The sequence below is a fragment of the Macaca fascicularis genome, chromosome 9, assembly GCF_037993035.2.
Source record: "Macaca fascicularis isolate 582-1 chromosome 9, T2T-MFA8v1.1".
Classification (NCBI taxonomy): Eukaryota; Metazoa; Chordata; class Mammalia; order Primates; family Cercopithecidae; genus Macaca; species Macaca fascicularis.
Window position 1 is genome coordinate 134,001,107 of NC_088383.1, and position 20,366 is coordinate 134,021,472.

Below are 20,366 nucleotides of genomic sequence, written 5' to 3' on the forward strand. Positions count from 1 at the left end.
GCCCAAAGCCAATTCCGAAGTCCATGTGCAACACAAGGTGTCAGTTACCAACAACAGAGACCTATAGAGACCCAGACAATTCCAGAGATGGATCCAGAAAGTTCCAGAAAAGCTGGGAACAGCAGCCTTTGGACAAACTGCCAACAAGCATTTCATGTTCCCACTGGAATAATCATGCAGGAAACTGCTTGAAATGAGTGGGAAAACACGACTCTGGGGTCTAATTCTCACTTTTACAGAAAGACAAGATCAGGTGGGATCAGTGAGGCTGAAGGCTGCAGTGACATGAGAGTCTCTGGCTCAGTGGCATGTCCCTCGTAGCTGTGCTGTCACCTGCCCACTCGCTGGGCTGCCAGGTCTGTCTCAAGGCCTTATGAGGGGATAGCTCATTCTCAGGAGGCAGCAGACCCCAACTTAGGGAACAGCTTCCCCAGGGGGTGTCCAGCACCTGCCTGGGCTTCCATTCCCTGGTCCTACCTCCACCGACACGAAGGGCCAGGGCAGCTCTGCAGGTGACGGCAGAAATAAGATCTCAGGAGGCTCCTCGGTGCCTGCTGCATCCCAGGACGGAGCCACCACAGTGTCCTCTGCATCTCCCACAGCCAGCACCTCCCCAGGGAGGCTGCAGAAGTTAGCGGGTAACAGTTTTCTAGCAGACACAGGGCAGAAAAATTGGCCTATGGCATACCCATTTCCTGCTTTTAAATGTGGACAGCCTGTGGTGGATTTTTGTATGTTTCTGTCAAGGTAAGTGTTGTGGAATTTGTGCCATTAAAAAAGTTTTCTTGGGCCGGGTGCAGTGGCTCACGCCTGTGTGGTAATCCCAGCACTTTGGAAGACTGAGGGGGGGCAGATCACCTGATGCCAGGAGTTGGAGACCAGCCTGGCCAACATGGCAAAACCCCATCTCTACTAAAAATACAAAAATTAGCCAGGCGTGGTGGCACGCACCTGTAATCCCAGCTACTTGGGAGGCTGAGGCAGGAGAATTGCTGGAACCTGGGAGGTTCAGGTTGCAGTGAGCTGAGGTTGCACCACTGCACTCCAGCCTGGGCAACAGAGCGAGACTCCATCTCAAAAAACAAAAACGAAAACAACAACAACAACAAAAACAAAACAAAACAAAAAAACAAAATTTTCTTTCCTCTCATCAACCCCCCTGCCTCCGAAGTCCTCAGCCCAAAGTAACCAACTTGGCTCATCTAATGCAAAGGGTAGGAGACTACACCGAACGCACTGGTTACACAGCAAACACAAAGTTGGCTGGGTTTTAAAGCAGCCTTCATCTAAATCACACAAGCACACAGCAACAATTAGCAAAACTGCCCAGACATCGTTTCAGTTATCAAAGGGGCCGAGTGGCACTGCGCCCTTGCTTGCACACTGAGTGCCTTCACCAATTTCTGGGCCTGGAGCGCAGAGGCTTGGGCACCCGCGCAACGCACCAAAGGAAGTCAGGAGAGTGACGTGGAGTGTCTGAACCAACCCAGCCCTTTCCAGATTAGCTGCATCCTAAGAGGCCCCAGCCCTCGTGTCTCTCAATATTTAGCCATGGTAAGTGAAAACAAAGGCCTGCACATTGCTTCTGACTCAATTTCTTGCCTATATTGTAAAGCGTCCTGAGAACTGCATTGTGAAAATTAGGTTTGATTACCACTCATTATGGGGTTTCAAAATAAAAAAAGCAAGCCCGTTCTCTTGCATGGCCCATTTTGAAAGTATTGGTGGTGCCAAAGTGTGCCCTGGGACCCCAGCTGGGATGCAGGACAGGCCTCACCTTGGACCATGTCAGGTTTCCCATTTCTAGCAATGGAACACACTTGACCTCAAGAGGCTTCTTCGCTCAGCTCTGGACAGCACCTGGCACGAGATGCTCCACACAGTAGGTGCTCAATGAACACCACCCCCTTCCACTCTTTAGCAGCTTTTCCTGCAGATTCCCAAAGTCTCCACCTCACCTCCACGGTGCCCCGCCCCATCACACTCCACTGTTTTTGAGGTCTCCTTGGCTGTCCTGGGATCAGAAGGTCCCAGGACTTCCTCCTTCGTCTGGTTTTGTTAGCAATGCTCCTAATCAGGGCTGGCTCAGCCAGCCCTCCCCCATGAAGCTTTCTCAGTCCAATTCTGTCACTTTGTCCTTAGTCCAAAAAATCTGCCACTCATCAAGATGAGAAAAGCACTCCAAAAATAATCCAGAGAATGCATGTGCCTGCAGAGACAGACCACAGCATGGCCGCTGAGCCCCCGACCTGCGAGCGGAGCGCACCCCTCCCTCCATGGCACGTGCTCCCTCCATTCATCACGTGCTTTTCATTTCGTTTGACACTCGGGCTGTAAATCAAACTGTCGACTATGACTCGATGGTGATGGACGGCTGGCCTCAAGGGAGTGTACGGTGTGATGGGGAAAAATGACAGAGACATGGACACAGTCCCCAGAAGCCCCCCTCCCACCCCCGCCCCGATCACAACCACTTCAGCCCTCTGAGCCTGAGCCAACATCAAAGCCCAAACGGCCCCATTGGCAAGCCTGGGCACGGTGGACACTAAGCTAGGCAAAGTATCCACTGCCCAAATATGAATGGCCGCCTGACAGGGACCTGAGCCTGCACGCGACAGTTTCAGCACACAGGCCTTGATGGGACAGTCAGCCTTTCTGCGGACACAAAAGAACTGACTCTCCGCCTCACTCCCAAGTCTCGGAAAAATTCCGTGTCACCCATCCCCCAGGCTGCAAATGGGAAGGGAGGGACCCTCCTGGCACAGACATCTCTTCAACCGGAGCACGGAAAACAAAACCCTCAGGTGATGAGAAACAGGCTGGAGGGACAGGGAGTGTGGGATCCCACTGTGCCCAGGTGCTCGACACCCAGAACGCTCCTTCCTCTCGGTGTCTTCACAGCCCAGCCGGGGTGCTCAGCCTGGCTCCTGCTGGATGTGGAAGGGCTGAGAAAGGCACGTGAGGTCACTCAGTAGATGGAGACCAGACAGAGACAGAGGAACGCCCTCGAGCACGCAAGCCAAGGTGCCTGGGCTTTAGTAGCAAGAGAGCCAAGCAGTAGAAACCAATCAGAGAGGAGTCTCATTTCACAGCTTAACACTGTACATTCTGGAAAAGGAGAGAGGGCAAGAAGCTGGCAGCAAAATGTATGTTGGGGTTCTGGTTCACAGTCACCCCAAATACCTGTCAATTAGGTTGAGTTGTGTGAAGAGCGCAGAAGGTTCTCTGCACCCGTGCACGCTGCCGTCTGCTGCTGTCTGGCTACCCCGGGGCCTCCTCCAAATACGGGCATGTACTGTTCCCCCTGAGGCGCTCCTTCCCTGCCCGCCCCTGCCGGCCCCCCCTCAACCAGGCACTGCTCCCCACAAGGCACTGACTCGGCCTGAAACCAGAGACGCTCTTTCCCCAAAGGTGTGGGGACCGAGAGGGCAGGCACTGAGAATAAAGCCCCGGGCAGCCGGGCCCAGGAGCTCCGGGGCTGCACTGTGGGAGGTTTAGACTCAATCATCGACGGAGACAGGGCACCACCAACCAGAGGGTGGGAGACCGTGCGATTCACTGTGGTGGGGGCAGGAGCTGAAAACCGCAGCCACAGAACCAAGCTAGAAGATGGTGATGAACCCCCAAATCCCAGCCACTGACTCTAATCGCACTACACATCCCTGGCCCCCGAAGTAAAAGCAAAGCAGCCTTAATATGTTGCTATTAGAAAAAAGTGGTGAGTATGAAGGCATCCGCCCATCACCGAACTGACCAGTGCAAAGAGAAGCTTATGTTTGTGCTTGAGAAAAGAGTAACAACAGAGAAATAAAACACTGAACCTGATTCACAGTTGTAGAAAGGGAGGGCAGTCTATGAACCCCAACCCCAGAGTTGGTGGAGGAACAGGTCGGGTGAGGGGTTCCCTAGGGAGGGGTCCTCACTTTGAGTTTCTCTTTTTTTTTTTTTTTTTTTGAGGTGGAGTCTCGCTCTGTCACCCAGGCTGGAGTGCAGTGACCGGACCTCGGCTCACTGCAAGCTCCGCCTCCCAGGTTTGCACCATTCTCCTGCCTCAGCCTCCTGAGTAGCTGGTACTACAGGAGCCTGCCACCACTCCCAGCTAATTTTTTGTATTTTTTAGTAGAGACGGGGTTTCACCGTGTTAGCCAGGATGGTCTTGATCTCCTGACCTCGTGATCCGCCTGTCTCGGCCTCCCAAAGTGCTGGGATTACAGGCTTGAACCACTACGCCCGGCCTCTGAGTTTCTCTTAAAGCCAGGGACAGATAAGGCAAAACATGAAATTTTACTCCTTGCAAGTGCACTTTTGCCTGTAAAGCTTCGCCTTGACTGTTTCCTGAACCTTTACCTTTGCGTAAGATTGTTTGGGTATGTTCATTTGTGCTTTGGAGTTTTAAGGCATGTCTAGTTGACTATTGTATATTTACATAGCTAATGCAATTACAGCTAATCACATAATTGCTGGAAATGTGTATAATTGCCTGATCCCAACATATAATTATAATGTATAGCAACATTATGAATCCCATTTTTAAAATCCACATTTTGGGGCTATTTAAAGTTATTTATTAGAACTGTTGGTGGACTACCTATAGGCAGGCTTCAACTCTTGTTTCTTTACAAAGTGCTCAAAGTGCTTTAAAAAACAAAAACAAGTCCTGATTTAACAATGCATTTTGACAAAGAGGTGAAAACAAAACAGCTACCCAGAACAAAAACAAATAAAATCTCAAATACCAAACAAAACCATTTGTCAACACTCTGTGGATTTCGCTCTTTCCTGGGGGAAGAGAAAGTCGCTCTCAGCCTGGAGGTTCTGATGAGTGTCTGCCAGGCAAGGAGAGGTTCTGATGAGTGTCTGCCGGAAGAAGGAGAGCCTCCCTCTGGACTTCGAGACCACTCGGGTAACCTTGGCGACCTGGAGGCACCTGTCTTTGTTCCTTATACATACGAATGACCTTGCTTGGGGGCACATCCCACTGAGATGTGCTTCCACAATGGCAAGCTCAACCCACTGGGAAGAGCAGAAGAGCCCACGACACAGAAGAAAGCACTGGGGCAGCTCCTTCCACCTCATCCCTGGCAGCATCTTCTCAAGACTTCTCGTTTTCGTCTATGACAAAGATGACGCAGAACGAGATTCCCAGAATTTCTAACTATCTGTGTGTTTCATAGAAACCAGCTTGTCTCCTTCCTCACATCCATCCAACCAGCTCATCGCCCTCATTCCTTTTATTCTCTGTGGTCGTGAGAACATTCCAGAGGTGAGGAATGTTTCATGAGTTTGTTTATTTAAGAAGAGGCCCCTTTTATTTGTGCCGAGGAAACGGAGAAGCAGCCTCCCTGAGTCATGTTACAAGGGGACTCATCACAACTCAGCTGATATCGTCCTCGGAACCATTTTCCAAGTCTCTAACACATTCGAACAAAAGGCAGTAAAACGAAACGTGTACTTTTTTCAAGTTGTGATCGCAATACCAATAGGAAAGGGGAGCAGCGTTTACGGACTGATTCTGTCATAACCCACAAGAAGAAACTCTAACAAAAAGTTACCACCAACAACAGCCATTGTGGTTTATTAAGTTCTACAAACCCAGGGCTCTGCAAGATGTTCTTCTGGGTTCCCTTTGCAATGCTGAGTGATTGTTAGCTAGCCCTCATCTCTAACCAACAAATGTTTGGGGCACACCAAACGAGTTCTGGCATAATGCGATAAGGCAGGTACTAAAACCCTCCAGCTGGTGCAGTTCACAATGTCAATGAGGTCAGCAAACTAAGCAGATAGGAAAACCTCAATTATACTTGAGAATGAGGAGACCACAATCTTGTTCTGATCAGCCTGTGTTATAAGGGGGCTCCTTCGTAATAATTCTTATATGGTATTATAGGATTGTTTGATAGTAGGCATCAGAAAAAAAAAACCAAAGAAACAAATTATAAATATCAAACTCAAAGAGTTACATTAAAAAAATTAAAATCTGGCTTTTACGTCGGCTAGAAAGGCCATTATTCCAGCTCATTTGGCTGGAGTCCCAAAGACTCTCTGCGTCCTGCTCCCAGAGTAGAGATACAGCACGGCGGGGTGAATCCCCACGGCCGATTCTGGGCATACAGAGTGATCAAACTCCATGCCACTTTTTCTTGCTTTGAAAGTTTCAAGGAGGAAGGGGCTGGACAGGCCTTAGAAAGCAGGGAAAGGTTGTAGAAGTATCTGTGCAGGGGTGATGCTCAGATTCCACCGGAGTACCTGCAGTGGGATCCTGGAGAGGCCTGCCTGATTCCAGAAAGAAAACAAACCTAAGGGACACAGAAGTCCCTGTGTCCTCGCGTGTAGGCAGTGGGAAGAAAAAACAGTTTGACAGGCTCTCTGCATATCAATACAGAACATTCTACAAGTAGTTGACACAATAGAGACATGGTGAGAATTCAAAGCTAGAGGGAGTGTGTGTGTGTGTGTGTGTGTGTGTGTGTGTGTGTGTGTTACATGTTCAAGGCCTTCAGGTGGAAGAAAGAGCTGAATCCAAGGAGCTGATATGAGAGAAGGCCAAACAGAGAAAAACAGACTGCCCAGGTTCCTGGGTGCAAACTGCCCACTGCTCAGCACCTCTCTGGCAGCACCTGTGAGATGGGTGCACCTGTCCTGACCCATAACAGCTGCCACAAGGACTAAGTCAGCTTATACACAGGAGGAGCACCAACAAAGCACCCGGGACCAACTGTGAGTGCTTAATGAGATGCCCAGGGAGCTGACAAATAGATGGCGACCCACATTGGAGTAACTGCATTTTGGCCTGTCTGCGTGGATAGTGGTCACTGAGAAATTTAAACAATATAACTGCAAATGTATCTGGAACACTACACATGTGCAAGGTAACGCAAACTTCTGTTATAAAAAATTGGCTGAAAATTTCCTATTACACATGAAGAGGGTGGGAAGGTTGGTGAACCATCCTTCAGCACCTGTCGGGGTGGGACAGAGGGTCTGCAAGCAGACAATGCTTTTGCCCGAGTCAGGTTTATATAGCCATGGAAACACAGAGGAAACGCGGCTGGCTTTTCAATCCCATTCTAGCTTCCGATGCAACACCCCCGGAGAATCCCGGGGGAAGCGGGTGGAATCAGCTCCAGAGGCATTCCTGCTACTAACCCTGGAAAGCTGAATCATGAGCATGTTCCAGAAGCAAGTACTCAGTAACCTCAATCGAGCACCTTTACACTGGAAGTCAAGAGTAAATTTTACAACTCCCCATACAATCGGGAGAACCCATACTGTGGAATAGCCTACAAATCAATGGGGCCTGGGCTCTTCAGTAAGTCCAGTGTCTCTGAAAGTCAAAAAGCCCAGGGGATAATTTTAGACTAAGGAGACTAGAGAGATGTAACAACTGAACACAAAGCATGACCCTTACCTATTGCACAGGCAGAGACGTGGGGGAAATGCGGATATGCATCCTGTATTAGACAATACTGTTTTGAGGTTAGATTCCTGGGGTTCCTTCCAGTATTGGGAGGGTGTAGGAAATTGGATAAAAGGTGCCATGCCATAGGTACTCCAGAGTAAAGGGCTGCCCCTGCATTTTTTCAGATGGTTCTGGAAGAAAATCCATCACCTACTCACACACGTGTCTATTTATATGTATATCTCTATTTCTATCTCCCCTCCAAGAAATCTGGAAAACTGAATGGCATATTGGTGTTCACTGTACTATCCTACCAACCTCTCTGTAGGTTTTTATAGTTCACGAATGTTTACTTTAAAAAACCCCTTTAACGTCAAACTCCTTATACTGAACAACCGGAATGTCAGTGCTTTTGTGATCTTGCAGCGCAGAGTTCTGTGGGGCCGTGGAGTCACTCAGCAGAATGTCTACGATGTCCCCACCCCGTGTGGCTTGAGCCACATCTACTTATAGGACGGATAATTCCATATGGGGCAGCTGCAGGGGAAGGCCTGTGGGTTGCATATTCCTGTCTGCAAACTGGTGCTCAGCTACTGCGTGTGCGTGAAGGGGTGCAGAGGGGCTGCGGAGCCACCTTCGCTTCCCTCCGAGAGCCACCCTGTAGGGCAGTACCAGCAATCACCCTGAGCAAAGAGCAGCCCTGTAGCACCGACCCCCCCGTCTGGCAGGCGCACTCACCCCCAAACCCAGATCCACACGGTGGTTCCTTACCACCCGCTATCTGGGAGAGTACAGTGCTTAATCAACGCTTCAGAGTTTTGTCCCCAGGTTTCCATTAGATTTTAATTATGTTTATTTTTCTTTTCACGAATAGAACACTTCCAGACATTTCCAAAGATACCAGGGACATGAACACACCACGAGGGGCAATGCTGGGCTCTTCAGGAATCTCATAACATCAGGGAATTCAGCATCGTAAATATCTTAATCCAAAACAGGTAAAGTCCTGAGATTTCAGGAAGTGAAAAAAGATGGTCCTAATCAACATCATCTTTCATATGCATAATACACGGAAGACATGGACCTCAGGGCCCACCAGCCCTGAAACTGTCCTCCTAGTCCCCAACCCCGCCCCAGAAGCCAGGCCTTGTCCTAAGCCAAGGCCAGGCCCATGGCCAAGGGCACCCAGCAGAGGGTGCCGATGCTGTGCGGTGTTGGAATCGCAGGAGGGACTCTGGCTTGCGGGGGTGGCACAGCCAACTCAAGGGAGCAGCCAGCAAGATTTGAGTGAGGGACTAGGTATGTTTGGTAAAACCGCCAAACACGCTCTTACCTTCACAAATTCTGTCCAATCGCTGTCTCTTGACTTTGTGCTTATCCACAAGGGCCATTCTTTATGGAACTTTGCAACTCTCAGATCAAAAGGCAAAGCAGTCCTCTAAGAACTTAAGGGAACTCGCAGGAGTCTGCGTGCATGACGCCACTATGAACCCTGAAACAAGGAGAAAAGAATCCTTACTCTCTGGAGACCCTCCGGGCACAGCACAACAGCTCATTGGGGACTTAACTGCTACTTTCTATAAGGGAACCTGCCGTCCGGACTCATGGGACTTGCTCTCTTCTCAAAACATGGGAATGGTGGTTGTCCCAAGTGCATCTCAGCCGCCTCCTGCTTATCATCTCATAATAGAAAGCAAGTGAATGCACACGAGACAATCGTCAGTTATTTCTGGAAGCAGCAAATTCCAACAGACCTCTTGCTTTTAACTTTAAGGCTATAAATGCCAATTTACTGACCAATTTGAAGTATAATAAATTGTGTTCCAGTGGCAGAGACCAAGTGACAGCCAGTTGGACCTGCCCCGGATGCACTCGCACTGAGATGCAGACATCCACTGCGGCAACTTGAGGGGCTCTGCCAAGGCCTTTGAGTTACAACAACGCTTTCCAAAACAGCAGCGCAGGGGACAGGGGTCAAAGCCACAGCTCAGCACAACACAAAATCCTGACCCTATCACGTGAGAACGCGGGTGGGAAGCCCCAGCAGCTCCTAACCAACGTTCGTCCGGTGCCACCTTCCTGAACCTTCCTTGCCGCTGGAGGGGACTGCAGTCAGCACCAGCAAGGGCAGGGTCCCAGGCTGCTGGCCTTGACACTGGGTCCCACCTATATGGGCTGAAGTATTTCTTATGGAGAGAGTGTAAGCATCCCCATGACGTTTCAGACAGAGGTGAGGCAGATGGAGGAGGCAAGTAAGGGTTTCCCACGTAGTTTGGGGTATGTGGGATTCCTTAGAGGGAGACCTGACTGAGGCCCGGGGAAGAGGAGCTGCTGCCCATCCTCCTTCTGGAAGGGTCAGGATCTGAGCACTTTGGAAGCCTCTGACTATCACCAATGTGCCAGGTGAGGTCCAGATCATTAACTGCTGTCCCCAGTATCCCAGCTTTTGAGTCACTGCTCTGGAACTGCATTCTTTACATTGATTAAAGAAGGCTTGGTGAATCTTGGCCAGGCGCAGTGGCTCATGCCTATAAGCCCAGCAGTCTGGGAGGCCGAGGCAGGCGGATTATCTGAGGTCAGGAGTTCGAGACCAGCCTGGCCAACATGGTAAAATCCTGTCTCTACTAAAAATACAAAAATTAGCTGGGTATGGTGGCAGGCACCTGTAATCCCAGCTACTCGGGAGGCTGAGGCAAAAGAATCATTTGAATCTGGAAGGTGGAGGCTGCGGTGAGCTGAGGTCATACCACTGTACTCCAACCTGGTGACAGAGCAAGACTCTGTCTTGGGAAAATAAAAAAAAAGGCTTGAAGAATCTCAGTTGGGAAGCACAACATTTAAGGCCCACTCTATTGTCTTCTGTGTTTTTTTTTTTCCCCCAAGGAACACAATTAAATCAGTCTTATTTTAAGAACATCACCACAACCACATACACACACACACACAGAAAAAGGGGTTCTCAGTGGAAAGAAAGAGGAGAGATGGAAGACAAAAGTGAGGCCCAAGGGGTAGAAATGAGGATGATGATGTACGGCCATCAGTTATGCAAAACATTAAGAGTTACTTTATCAAAAGGTCAGACTCAGGTCTACCAGGTTTCTGTAAGTGAATGGCTAATTTCCCAGCAACGAGGCTAAAAAGGCATCCGAAAGATTTATGGCGATAATTACGTGATTTTCAATAAAAGAGCTAGGAAAAAGCACAATTTCCAATCATATAAATAATTAATGTAACATCCCTGAGATACCAAACCCCTTCAACGATTGGGAAGTTCCCCCAAAACGGGGAATGACCATATCTGATCCGTCAGGAGATGAAGGTTGTCCTAGAATGTGTGGGGTTACCTTTGAGCAGATCCATATGGATATATTTTAAAAACTAGTTTTGCTAGTGTTGGCTTTTTTATTTTTGGTGAGACAGGGTCTGCTCTTCACTCAGGCTGGAATGCAGGGACAAGCTCATGGCTCACTGCAGCCTCAACCTCCCAGGCTCAAGCAATCCTCCCACCTCAGCCTCCTTAATACCTGGTACTACAGGCCTGTGCCAACATGCCTGGCTAATTTTTGTATTTTTTGAAGAGATGGGGTTTCACCATGTTGCCTGGGCTGGTCTCGAACTTCTGAACTCAAGTGATCCACCCCCTCAGCCTCCCAAAGTGCTGGGATTACAGGCGTAAGCCACTGCACCTGGCCAGTGCTGGCCTTTCTGAAAGGCAACCACACAAAAAAAGAGTCCCTAACTGTAGCCAACTTGAGAGTTACTGGAGGTGGGGCGAGGGGCCAAACCTATCAATCTGGGCTTCTGTCCATGTCCCCCACCCACAAGTGACTCCAGGTGAGGTTGACCACGGAGGCTCAGGCCAGCAATTGTCATTTGCTCAGGCCCAAGCTCTGATGGCCAAACTGCAGTCTGGCTCCCCCTCAACTCTATTGTAAAAACAGAATTCCACATCAGCTGCATCATCCAAGGGGGGAAAAGAATTAATTAGTTAATTTTTGTGAAGACCTCGGAGATGAAAAATGACAGCATTATAGTCTGAGGCAAGGCGGGTTTCACACCCTCCTCCCCCAATCCCCAAGTGAGGCGTAATCATTCTTTTTGCTTTCCTTTGAATTTTAATTTGTATAATTAGATGGCTTCCTGAAAAATTGATAAGTAGAATTTCAATCATGCAATCAAAGGAAAGATCAGCCATCAGCTTCCACAAACGCCAACATTCTACTATTAAAAAAAAAAAGAGGCTGACTCCCATGTCTGGCTTTTTGGGGGGGTGGGGGGAAAGGGGGGGTCACCCTCTGTTCTGGCCCTTCTGTGGGTTCCTTTTTGCACACCCTGGCCAGTGGCACCGACCCACGTTTAGCGCTGGCCATCTTGGCTCCCAAGGCCACCAGCCTCTGGGTCTGGTCTGGGCAGTGACCATTGATTTGTGTAGCCTGAATCCCCTCCCCCGATATTTCTTTTGCAACAAGAATGTATGAAACGTGACATTTTCCTCCTTAGCCCTCCCAAGGAGCAAGCCATTTACGAGGACTTAATTACCACAACCATCTTCCAGTGACAGCCACAGGCCCTCCTTGGAGCTGAGCTGCACACAGCGGACTCCAGCTGGTCTCCATGCTAAACAAGCCAGCACCCCCGGTCCACACTGGCTCTGGGCTCCCTGACATCATCACAGCTCTCTTGGTGATGCCTGCTACAAAAACCAGCCTCTGCCTTTATTTTAAACCAGTTTCCACTCATAAATCAATTTCCCCCCCCAAAAAACACCAAACAACATGGGCACAAATAAGGAAGGAAAAAAAGTAGGGGGAATGTGTTTCACTATTCCACTTCTGCTGAAATGGCTCCTCAAACCATGTTAGTGGCGGAACTGTGGGTGGGGAGTTCTAGACCCTGCTTGTGGAATGAGCTTGGATGAGCTGTTCTAAAGACTCAGGCTCCTTGTTTGTAGAATGGGATGTCACTGTGATGTCCCAAAGTGGCAGTGAAGACCAACCAGTGAGAATGTACACAAAAGCACTGGGTAGGAGCCCGCAGGTCTCTGCGAGCTGCTCCTGCCTTTCCTCTGACACCCTCTTGCACACTAACCCGGCAGGGAACACTCACTCCCTTCTGGCTGAGGCTGGGAGGTAAACCTCAGTGAAGTTCACGGTCAACAGGAAAGCTGTATCTTTTCAAAAGGAAGAAGAGTGCCCTGAAGCCAAACCTCACAAGAAGAAACACTGCCCCCCCGCCCAAAAGGGAAGTTTTGGGGAGTCACAGGCCAAACCCCAACCAAAGATCAGAAACGTGGACCTCAAATTTTATTTGCTTGAAGTGAGGGCTGTGATCCAGGGCTGAAATATTTGGTGTCAGGACATTCAGCTCCCTTCGGAAGACGAACAAGGCTTGGAAAAGAAAGCCACTTGGAGATACTTGGTGGTTTGCAGAGGGGACACGTATGGAAGATGTGTTCCGTGGAGGTATCACAGAGAATGTCAGATTTTTAAGAAATTAGAGAACAAAAAGGAAAAACGGCACATTTTACAACCCCTTGCTTGGCTATCAAACTCCAACACATTCAGAAAGGGCAGGATTTCTAAAATCTGGGCAGGTTAATTTTACTCAATGACCATCACCAGCTCCCTCGCTGCCATCATGAGGTTCTCTACCAAGTGCCCTTAGGTTACACAGCACAAAAACCCAGCCCATTAACTCAGTTTTATAGACCCTCTCGATTTCTTTTTTTCTTTTTTTTGAGACAGAGTCTGCTCTGTAGCCCAGGCTGGAGTGCAGTGGCGTGATCTCAGCTCACTGCAAGCTCCGCCTCCCGGGTTCACGCCATTCTCCTGCCTCAGCTTCCCGAGTAGCTGGGACTACAGGCGCCCGCCACCACACCTGGCTAATTTTTTGTATTTTTAGTAGAGACGGGGTTTCACCATATTAGCCAGGATGGTCTCGATCTCCTGACCTTGTGATCTGCCCCCCTCCCCCAGCCTCCCAAAGTGCTGGGATTATAGGTGTGAGCCACCGCATCCGGCCGACCCTCTCGATTTCTTGACTCCACTTCCTAGTCTTCATCAAGAATAGGCAGCTGAAGGGATTTATAGAAGGCATGCCTCTGACAGTGCCTTTCTTCAAAATGAAATTTCTTTCAAATCCAGTTAAACATGATGATGGCTTTCAATTCTTTCAAGGAAATCTACTTAAACATTCTGTTAATAAAGGCAGACCGAGTTTCACAATATGCTCACAAATTAATATCATCGTAGTTAAGCAAGTTCTGGCAAAGTTCTCTGAATGTGTCTCTGGAGAACTCAGGTTTCATTGTTAAGTATGAGTGGGGTGTAGATTTCATGTTTGAGAGGTTGAGGCAGGAAGAAAAGACCCCAGCAACCCAGACAGCCGCATCGATGCACAAGGTCCACCACCCTTCTGAGCCTGGGATCCCAAAAGACAGGACTCACTCCTGAAAAGCTTCCTTCACCGAAGCCTCCAGGGCCTCTCAGTGCACCCGCAGGCTCAGCTAGAAGCCTGTGTGGCCTCTGTGCCAAGATGAGGAGGCAGCAACAGTCTAGGTGGCAGTGACACCCAGCACTTGCACGCATAGCCGAGGATCCTGTCCGGGTGGTGCCATTGGCACATCTGCAGATTCAGTGCCAGTTAACAGTGCCTTGAGAACACCAGCCCACCAATGACACCTGCCCAGAAAATACTCTGACTTTTCATCTGGAGTTAATAGAGCGACAGGTGCCCAGGCCACCTCACAAGAACACATTCCATAAGCTTCAGAAGCCAAACTTGTGCAACAGATGCCTTTCTTAGGAAGAGAGCTGGGCAGAATCTTCTGAACAGGTGATGAGCATTTTATTTTGTAAACTACACTTGGAAAAAACTACTAAAAACCAGACATAAGCAGGGCACGGTGGCATGTGCCTGTAGTCTCCCTCCTCAGAAGGCTGAGACGGGCAGTAGTCTTGAGGCTGTGGTGTGCCGGGATTCCACCTGTGAATAAAGCTACTGCACTCCAGCCTGGGCAACCTAGCGAGCCTGTCTCAAACTTAAAACAATGGCAAAACCAGATATAACAAAATAAATGTCCTAAAGGAGTCAGGGATCAGATCAGTGGGTCAAAAAGCACTGGCCCAGCCTTTGATTAAATGGCAACCATAACACCAGAGTTAATAACAAAATTACTAAAACTACTTTAAGGAAGGAAATGAAGCTTTTTGAGAAAATTAGGGTAGGAAATGAGCTTAGAGGAGCCAATTTTCAGAATGGCTGCTATGGACCACATGCTTGTGACCCTACAATTCTTCCATGTTGAATGCTGAACTCATGGATGTTCAAACCCTAATTCTTACAGTGATGTATCTGGGTGCTGGGCCTCTGAAGGTGATTCGCAAAGCTTTGCCCTCAGAAACAGGATTAGCACCCAGTCCGTAGTACCCAATAGACGATCTCGCTGCTCCACGTGAGGACACAGCCAGGAAGTCCACAAGCCAGCAAGCAGGCCCTCCCAGATCCTGGATCTGCCAGATCGTTGGTTTTTCACTTCCCAGGCTCCAGAGCTGTGAGAAATAAAGTCACTCGGTCGATGGTATTTTTCTTACAGCAGCCCAAACTAAGATGATGGCCAAAAGTGACTATTGCTTTCTGATTATTAATTTTTGCAAATTTAGTTTTATGTTTTTGGGTATTAAGAGGGTGTCTGACTTCCAATATACTACCAATACAATGGTATACAGGAAAATCTCCCTTTCCAAGAGCCCCCATACCCCATGCCCTTAAGGTAACTAGCAGGGCCCTTTCTTATTTTTTTTTTTTTTAAGACAGATTCTCTCGCTTTGTTGCCCAGGAAATCTCGGCTCACTGCAACCTCCACTTCCCGGGTTCAAGTGATTCTCCTGCTGTAGCCTCCCAAGTAGCTGGCATGACAGGCACACACCACCAAGCCCACCCCTTTTTTGCATTTTTAGTAGATACAGGGTTTCACCACATTGGCCAGGCTGGTCTCAAACTCTTGACCTCAGGTGATCCACCCCCCTTGGCCTCCCAAAGTTCTGGGATTACAGGCGTGAGCCACCACGCCCAGCTGTGACCCTTTCTAATATACACATTGAAGCTTCACTCTGGTTCTACCATCAAAGAAAGACTGGGGAGCTCATATTTCCCCAGGGAGCACCCAGCAGCCCAACCCCAGGGTGACACTGTCACACCCTGGTCACATGCCCTCCATCAGTTCCAAGGGCCCTACCCTCTAATTCCCTAGGGCTGATGCAATGCAGGCAACCCAGCTGTGGCCAACACAGGGCTACAACCCACTTCCGACACCCCAAGGCTAGGTACGCTACAGAATTCACAAGTGCTTGGGTTTAAAAAAAAAAATACATGGCCTCCATAATCTATTACGGTGTACTCTCAAATCAACCATCTAAATATCTGTGCCAGAATAGATAATCATACTGACTCAACTGGATTAAGAAAGAATATAAAAAATAGACTCCACAATTTAGGGCAGGCCAAATTCTGCCGCTATCAGAGTATTTTAGAATTTGGATATGAGGGCCAGGCGTGGTGGCTCATGCCTGTAATCCCAGCACACTGAGAGGGCAAGGAGGGCGGATCACATAAGGTCAGAAGTTCGAGACCACCCTGGCCAACATGGTGAAACCCTGTCTCTACTAAAAACACAAAAAATTAGCCGGGCATGGTGGTGCACACGCCTGTAATCCCAGCTACTGGGGAGGCTGAGGCATGAGAATCGCTTGAACCCAGGAAGTGGAGGTTGTAGTCAGCTGAGATCCTGCCACTGCACTCCAGCCTGAGTTACAGAGTAAGACTCTTATCTCAAAAAAAAAAAAAAAAAAAAAAAAAAAAAAAAAAAAAATTTGGATATGAGGTTAAGGAATGTGGATATGTAATTCTGTTCTGTCCATCTAACTCCCACCAAAAATTCTTAGGGGCTTTGGAATGACCAAAAAATTCAAAGTGAAGCCCCCATAAGCTGCACCGGGTAAGAAATCTCAAAGAAACGTACACAAAGTCTCTGAGCACATGGAGCCAGTGCTAGGAGACGGCACACTATGAGGCTCTGGGCTGCCACACAGAAGGAGGTGAGCAAATCTAAAACCCAGGCTTTCCTTCGGCCAAGAAAGCTGAGCAAATCCTCCTGCTTTGGTTAAGGGTTGTGAGCACACGAAAATACATTTCCTGATGTTAAATGCAAGACTCCAGAATTCTAAATATTTTCACTTGCTAAAAGCTATAATCAAGAACAGAAGATTTGAGCAGAAAGAATTCGTGATTTTCCTAATTGGTTGTTTGATTTGTGTCATAATGGAAATTAAGTGTTGGTCTTTGTTGCTAAAGAAAATGAGCTGTTCCTGTGTTTAGGATTTTCACACATTTTAAAAGCACTTGTCTGTCTTCCAAATATGCCTTAAAAATAAACAGTATATTCGTTTTAATAGTGTTATTTAGTACTAAAGGCTAAGCAAAAAAAGGGATAAAAGCAAATAAGCAAACAAACTAAATGACACCTCTATTCCTGTCTGTTTAGACATGAGGAATCAGGAATGCAAATTAATTTTTCCTTTTCCAGTTTTCTCTTTCGTACTCTGGCATGAACATTTTGATCTATAGCTGAGAAGTCTGGTTGAACAGAGAAAAAAAATTAGTGATCTCAAACTCTATGCAGCAGAAGTGGTTCCATCAGAAAATGCATCTTTTGTCACATACGGTGTGTAAGAAGTGATTCCAGAATGTTTATATCTGAACGTCACGCAGAAAAAGCATCCAGAACGTTGGAAGGTTCTCATGTCATGCCTGCCGAAGGGCACTGGGCCATGGTAAGTAAGGCCATTCAGGTGGGTACTCCTGTGCCCCTAAAATCGCCAGGGCAAAATCTGCAGCCTGTGATACAACTGGGCACACACAATGCATCTGTTGTGTCCAGTATGGTGTAAAAGCCATGGGGACTGATGGCCACTAAAGGTTCTTTGAACGTGAGGACTTGCAAAAGCAAGAGCCACCAGACTACACTTCTTGGAGAGAGAAATCTGGAGGTTATATGCTAAACCTATGGAAAACTTAATACAATTTATTAGACTATGTATTCAACTGTCAATTGTAATTATACGATAAAACACTGTGTTATATGTATCATAGCGTATATAATAAACTGTTAATGAGATAATGTTAAACATTGCTGTGTTAGTATATGAAATGGGAGAAGATTTAATCCTCTTAAGGTAACTTTTAATTATTTAGCTTATACTTAACACATGAATTGCCTTTGTATTTAAATATAGAATAAAGGCAATTATAGGAAATAGCTACTTATCAAATTGCAATGATGAGATATGAATTTGTAAAAAGGTCTTCAGGTTAGATTTTTAAGATGTTTGCCTTTGGATTTTGCCTCAGAGAGGCCCGGAATCCTCGACTGATTTTGTGGGGACTCTACTGTCCTTAGGGGCCTTCTGAGATCCCAGCCCACTCATCTCCTGACACTGTAGGGTCCAGAATGCTCGTATAAGGACATGCTCTCTGCAGTCTCTGCTTACTCTCAAAACCAATGGAGACCACCCTCGTGGGCTGACCTTTTCCTGCTGCAGCCCGTCCTGGGAGCTGGCCCAGCCCAAGGGAGGCCTGGTGTCCAGCGATGGGGCCCTTTGGCCGGCAGAGGGCACTGCACACCCTGCATGGCCTTCCAGAGGCCTCTTGGCCATGAGTCACCATCCTCATTTCTATCCCAACTTGGGCTCTACAAGCACCTGGAGAAAATAAGATCGGCTACTCCTAGAAGGGAAGGCCTGGTCCCATGGATGAGACGCTACATTTCCCCGAAAATTCCGGATGTGAAAGAGGCAGAAGGCTTCACCGTTCCAGCAGCAGATGCTTCGTTTCCAGGAGCATGATATGCCGGAGAAAGGGAATGCAGTGCCAGCCCCTACCTGTTGTCTATCTCCCGAGATGCTAGCTGGGGGTCCCACTTTCACAGCTGAGTGACTTGAGGTACAGGCCAAGAAGCAGGGAGGCTCCCTGCCCAGGGCGTGGGGTCCCCGACCCAAGGTAGCCAGGGGCCACCCTGACAAATGATTTTTCCATTATGCCCGGTGATATCAACCAGTCAGTGTTGAAAACTGGAAACAACTTGGTAGAGGCGGAACACACACACAGAGAGGAAGGTGCTGGGGACGGGCCAGCCGGGCTGGGCTGCTCCACACATGCCCATTAGGCTTTCCATTACAAAGGAGAGTTTCTGGGGCACTATGCACACTTGATCAATAGGTGACTGCTCAATTTGACTCAACACCAGGATCAATTTGCTGTGAGACAAGTATGATCTCAAGATATACAACTTATTTCCTGGTAGACACTGATTTAGAAAGGAAAGTGGGGAACGGGGGATTTTTCCAACCTTCCCCAGGAATTGATTCTGGCCATAACGCACATTAATGTGCGCTCTGGCCTCAATTTGCCCGCCTGGTCTCTCACACACACACACCCCCCATTCACCAAGTTCTAAGATGCTGGCCACCTCTTCTCCACACAGGGAGGGCACCTGACAGTTTCTGGTTGGAGAAGAATAGGAGGGGCTGGTGTAGCCCACTAATGCCCCAGTAGAGGAGACCCATGTACCTAATTCAGTCCCCACCGTCACAGGACACTTTCTTACCATCATTTCAAAGCCGCCACAGCTGCCACAGCAGCAGGACGCCACTGGGTGATACAGCACACGCTTGGTCTGACTTGGCAGAGGATGCCTTTGGATAGATGTACAGATCCTGGGGAGTCCCCACCTGAGCTCCGGTGCCGCCTCCCCCAGGCAGCCTCCAGGATGTGCCTCTCTACCTTCTCTTCATGGTTCTGACGTCACAAATACCTCATAAGCTTGCCCCAAATCACATTTAGTGGGACTTGCTTTCACTTTCCCGGAAGAGGTTCGTCTGTACAACCCACTTCAGTGTGGAACCTTCAGCAAGGAACGAGGGCTCCCTGGTGGCCAAGGAGAGGTGGAGACCCGCAGGCATGGTCGAAGACGGTGGGAAAGGGGGGTTCGAGCTGGACAGGCAGAGATAAGCTATCAAAGCAAACACTGGCTGGGCTGCCAAGTGTCTGGACAGATTATCTCAAAAACAAGCAGGACAGCTCCCTCCAAAGGGGCCGACCTGTTGAAGGAGTGGGGACCCAGCCTTCCAAGTTCCATGCCAGCCAGGTGACAGAGTCAAACCAAATCAAGGCTCTTGAGCCACCCGCTCCAACTCTTCTGCCCAGCCTGACGTGACCAGGCCGGTGTGGCCACCGCCCCAATGCACAGCTCAGCTCCCGAAATCCCACGTCTGAGGGGCCAACCCTCTGGGACACCAGGAGTTTGGGCATGTAGTGGGAGAAAAGTGTTCTAGGCGCCTGGGGTAGCCCATCCTTCATTTCAAGTAAGGTGTCACTCATGTAAAGGTTGGCACCCAGGAGAGCCAACTCAGACCTCAGGAGTAGAGGAGTATGTTTGCTTTATGAGGGCAGATACTCTATGGCTGGTCCTTACAGATATTCCCATTCCATAGTGCGTCTCTATCACCGGAAGCCGCTCTGCAGCCTCACGGGGGCACCGGTACCCTGTCTCCTGCGAGAGGCCGTGGAAATGATAGGTAGAAATCAGACGTCCCTAACTCCAGAAAGTCTCTAGATTCAAAGGCACTGCTTCCCAGACCTTATCTTTTCAACCTGAGTCATAAAGAGAAAAATTGTCATCTTATACACAGCTATTTAACAACATGAAATAAAATAGCTTGCAGCTACTCATTTTGCTTAACACGGTTTTCACGTGGAGGACGGTTGTGTAACGGAAACCCAGAGGGAAGAAAGCTTTGTTTGGTATCCATGATTGCGCCCAAAGGGAGAGCGGCGCCTCGCAGAGTCTGATGGGGAGGAGGAGGGTGGGACACTCCTGTGTCACACAAATTCATCTTTGCCTATCAAATGC

At 48.6% G+C, this 20,366-nt stretch overlaps 1 protein-coding gene across 28 annotated transcripts in view; it reads right to left on the minus strand.

The window, feature by feature from the left end:
- The window catches only part of CTBP2 (C-terminal binding protein 2), a 173,224-nt gene that overhangs the window by 42,197 nt on the left and 110,661 nt on the right, over nt 1-20,366 (minus strand). For 20 of the 28 annotated variants that reach the window (XM_005566698.5, XM_065521591.1, XM_074003048.1 and 17 more), the window contains one exon: nt 8,733-8,891. The exons of the other annotated variants lie outside the window; for them this stretch is intronic. In XM_005566698.5, coding sequence (XP_005566755.1) covers nt 8,733-8,790 — 58 coding nt within the window. In that variant the 5' untranslated portion in view covers nt 8,791-8,891. The remainder of the gene's footprint in view (nt 1-8,732; nt 8,892-20,366) is intronic. 28 annotated transcript variants of the gene reach the window in all.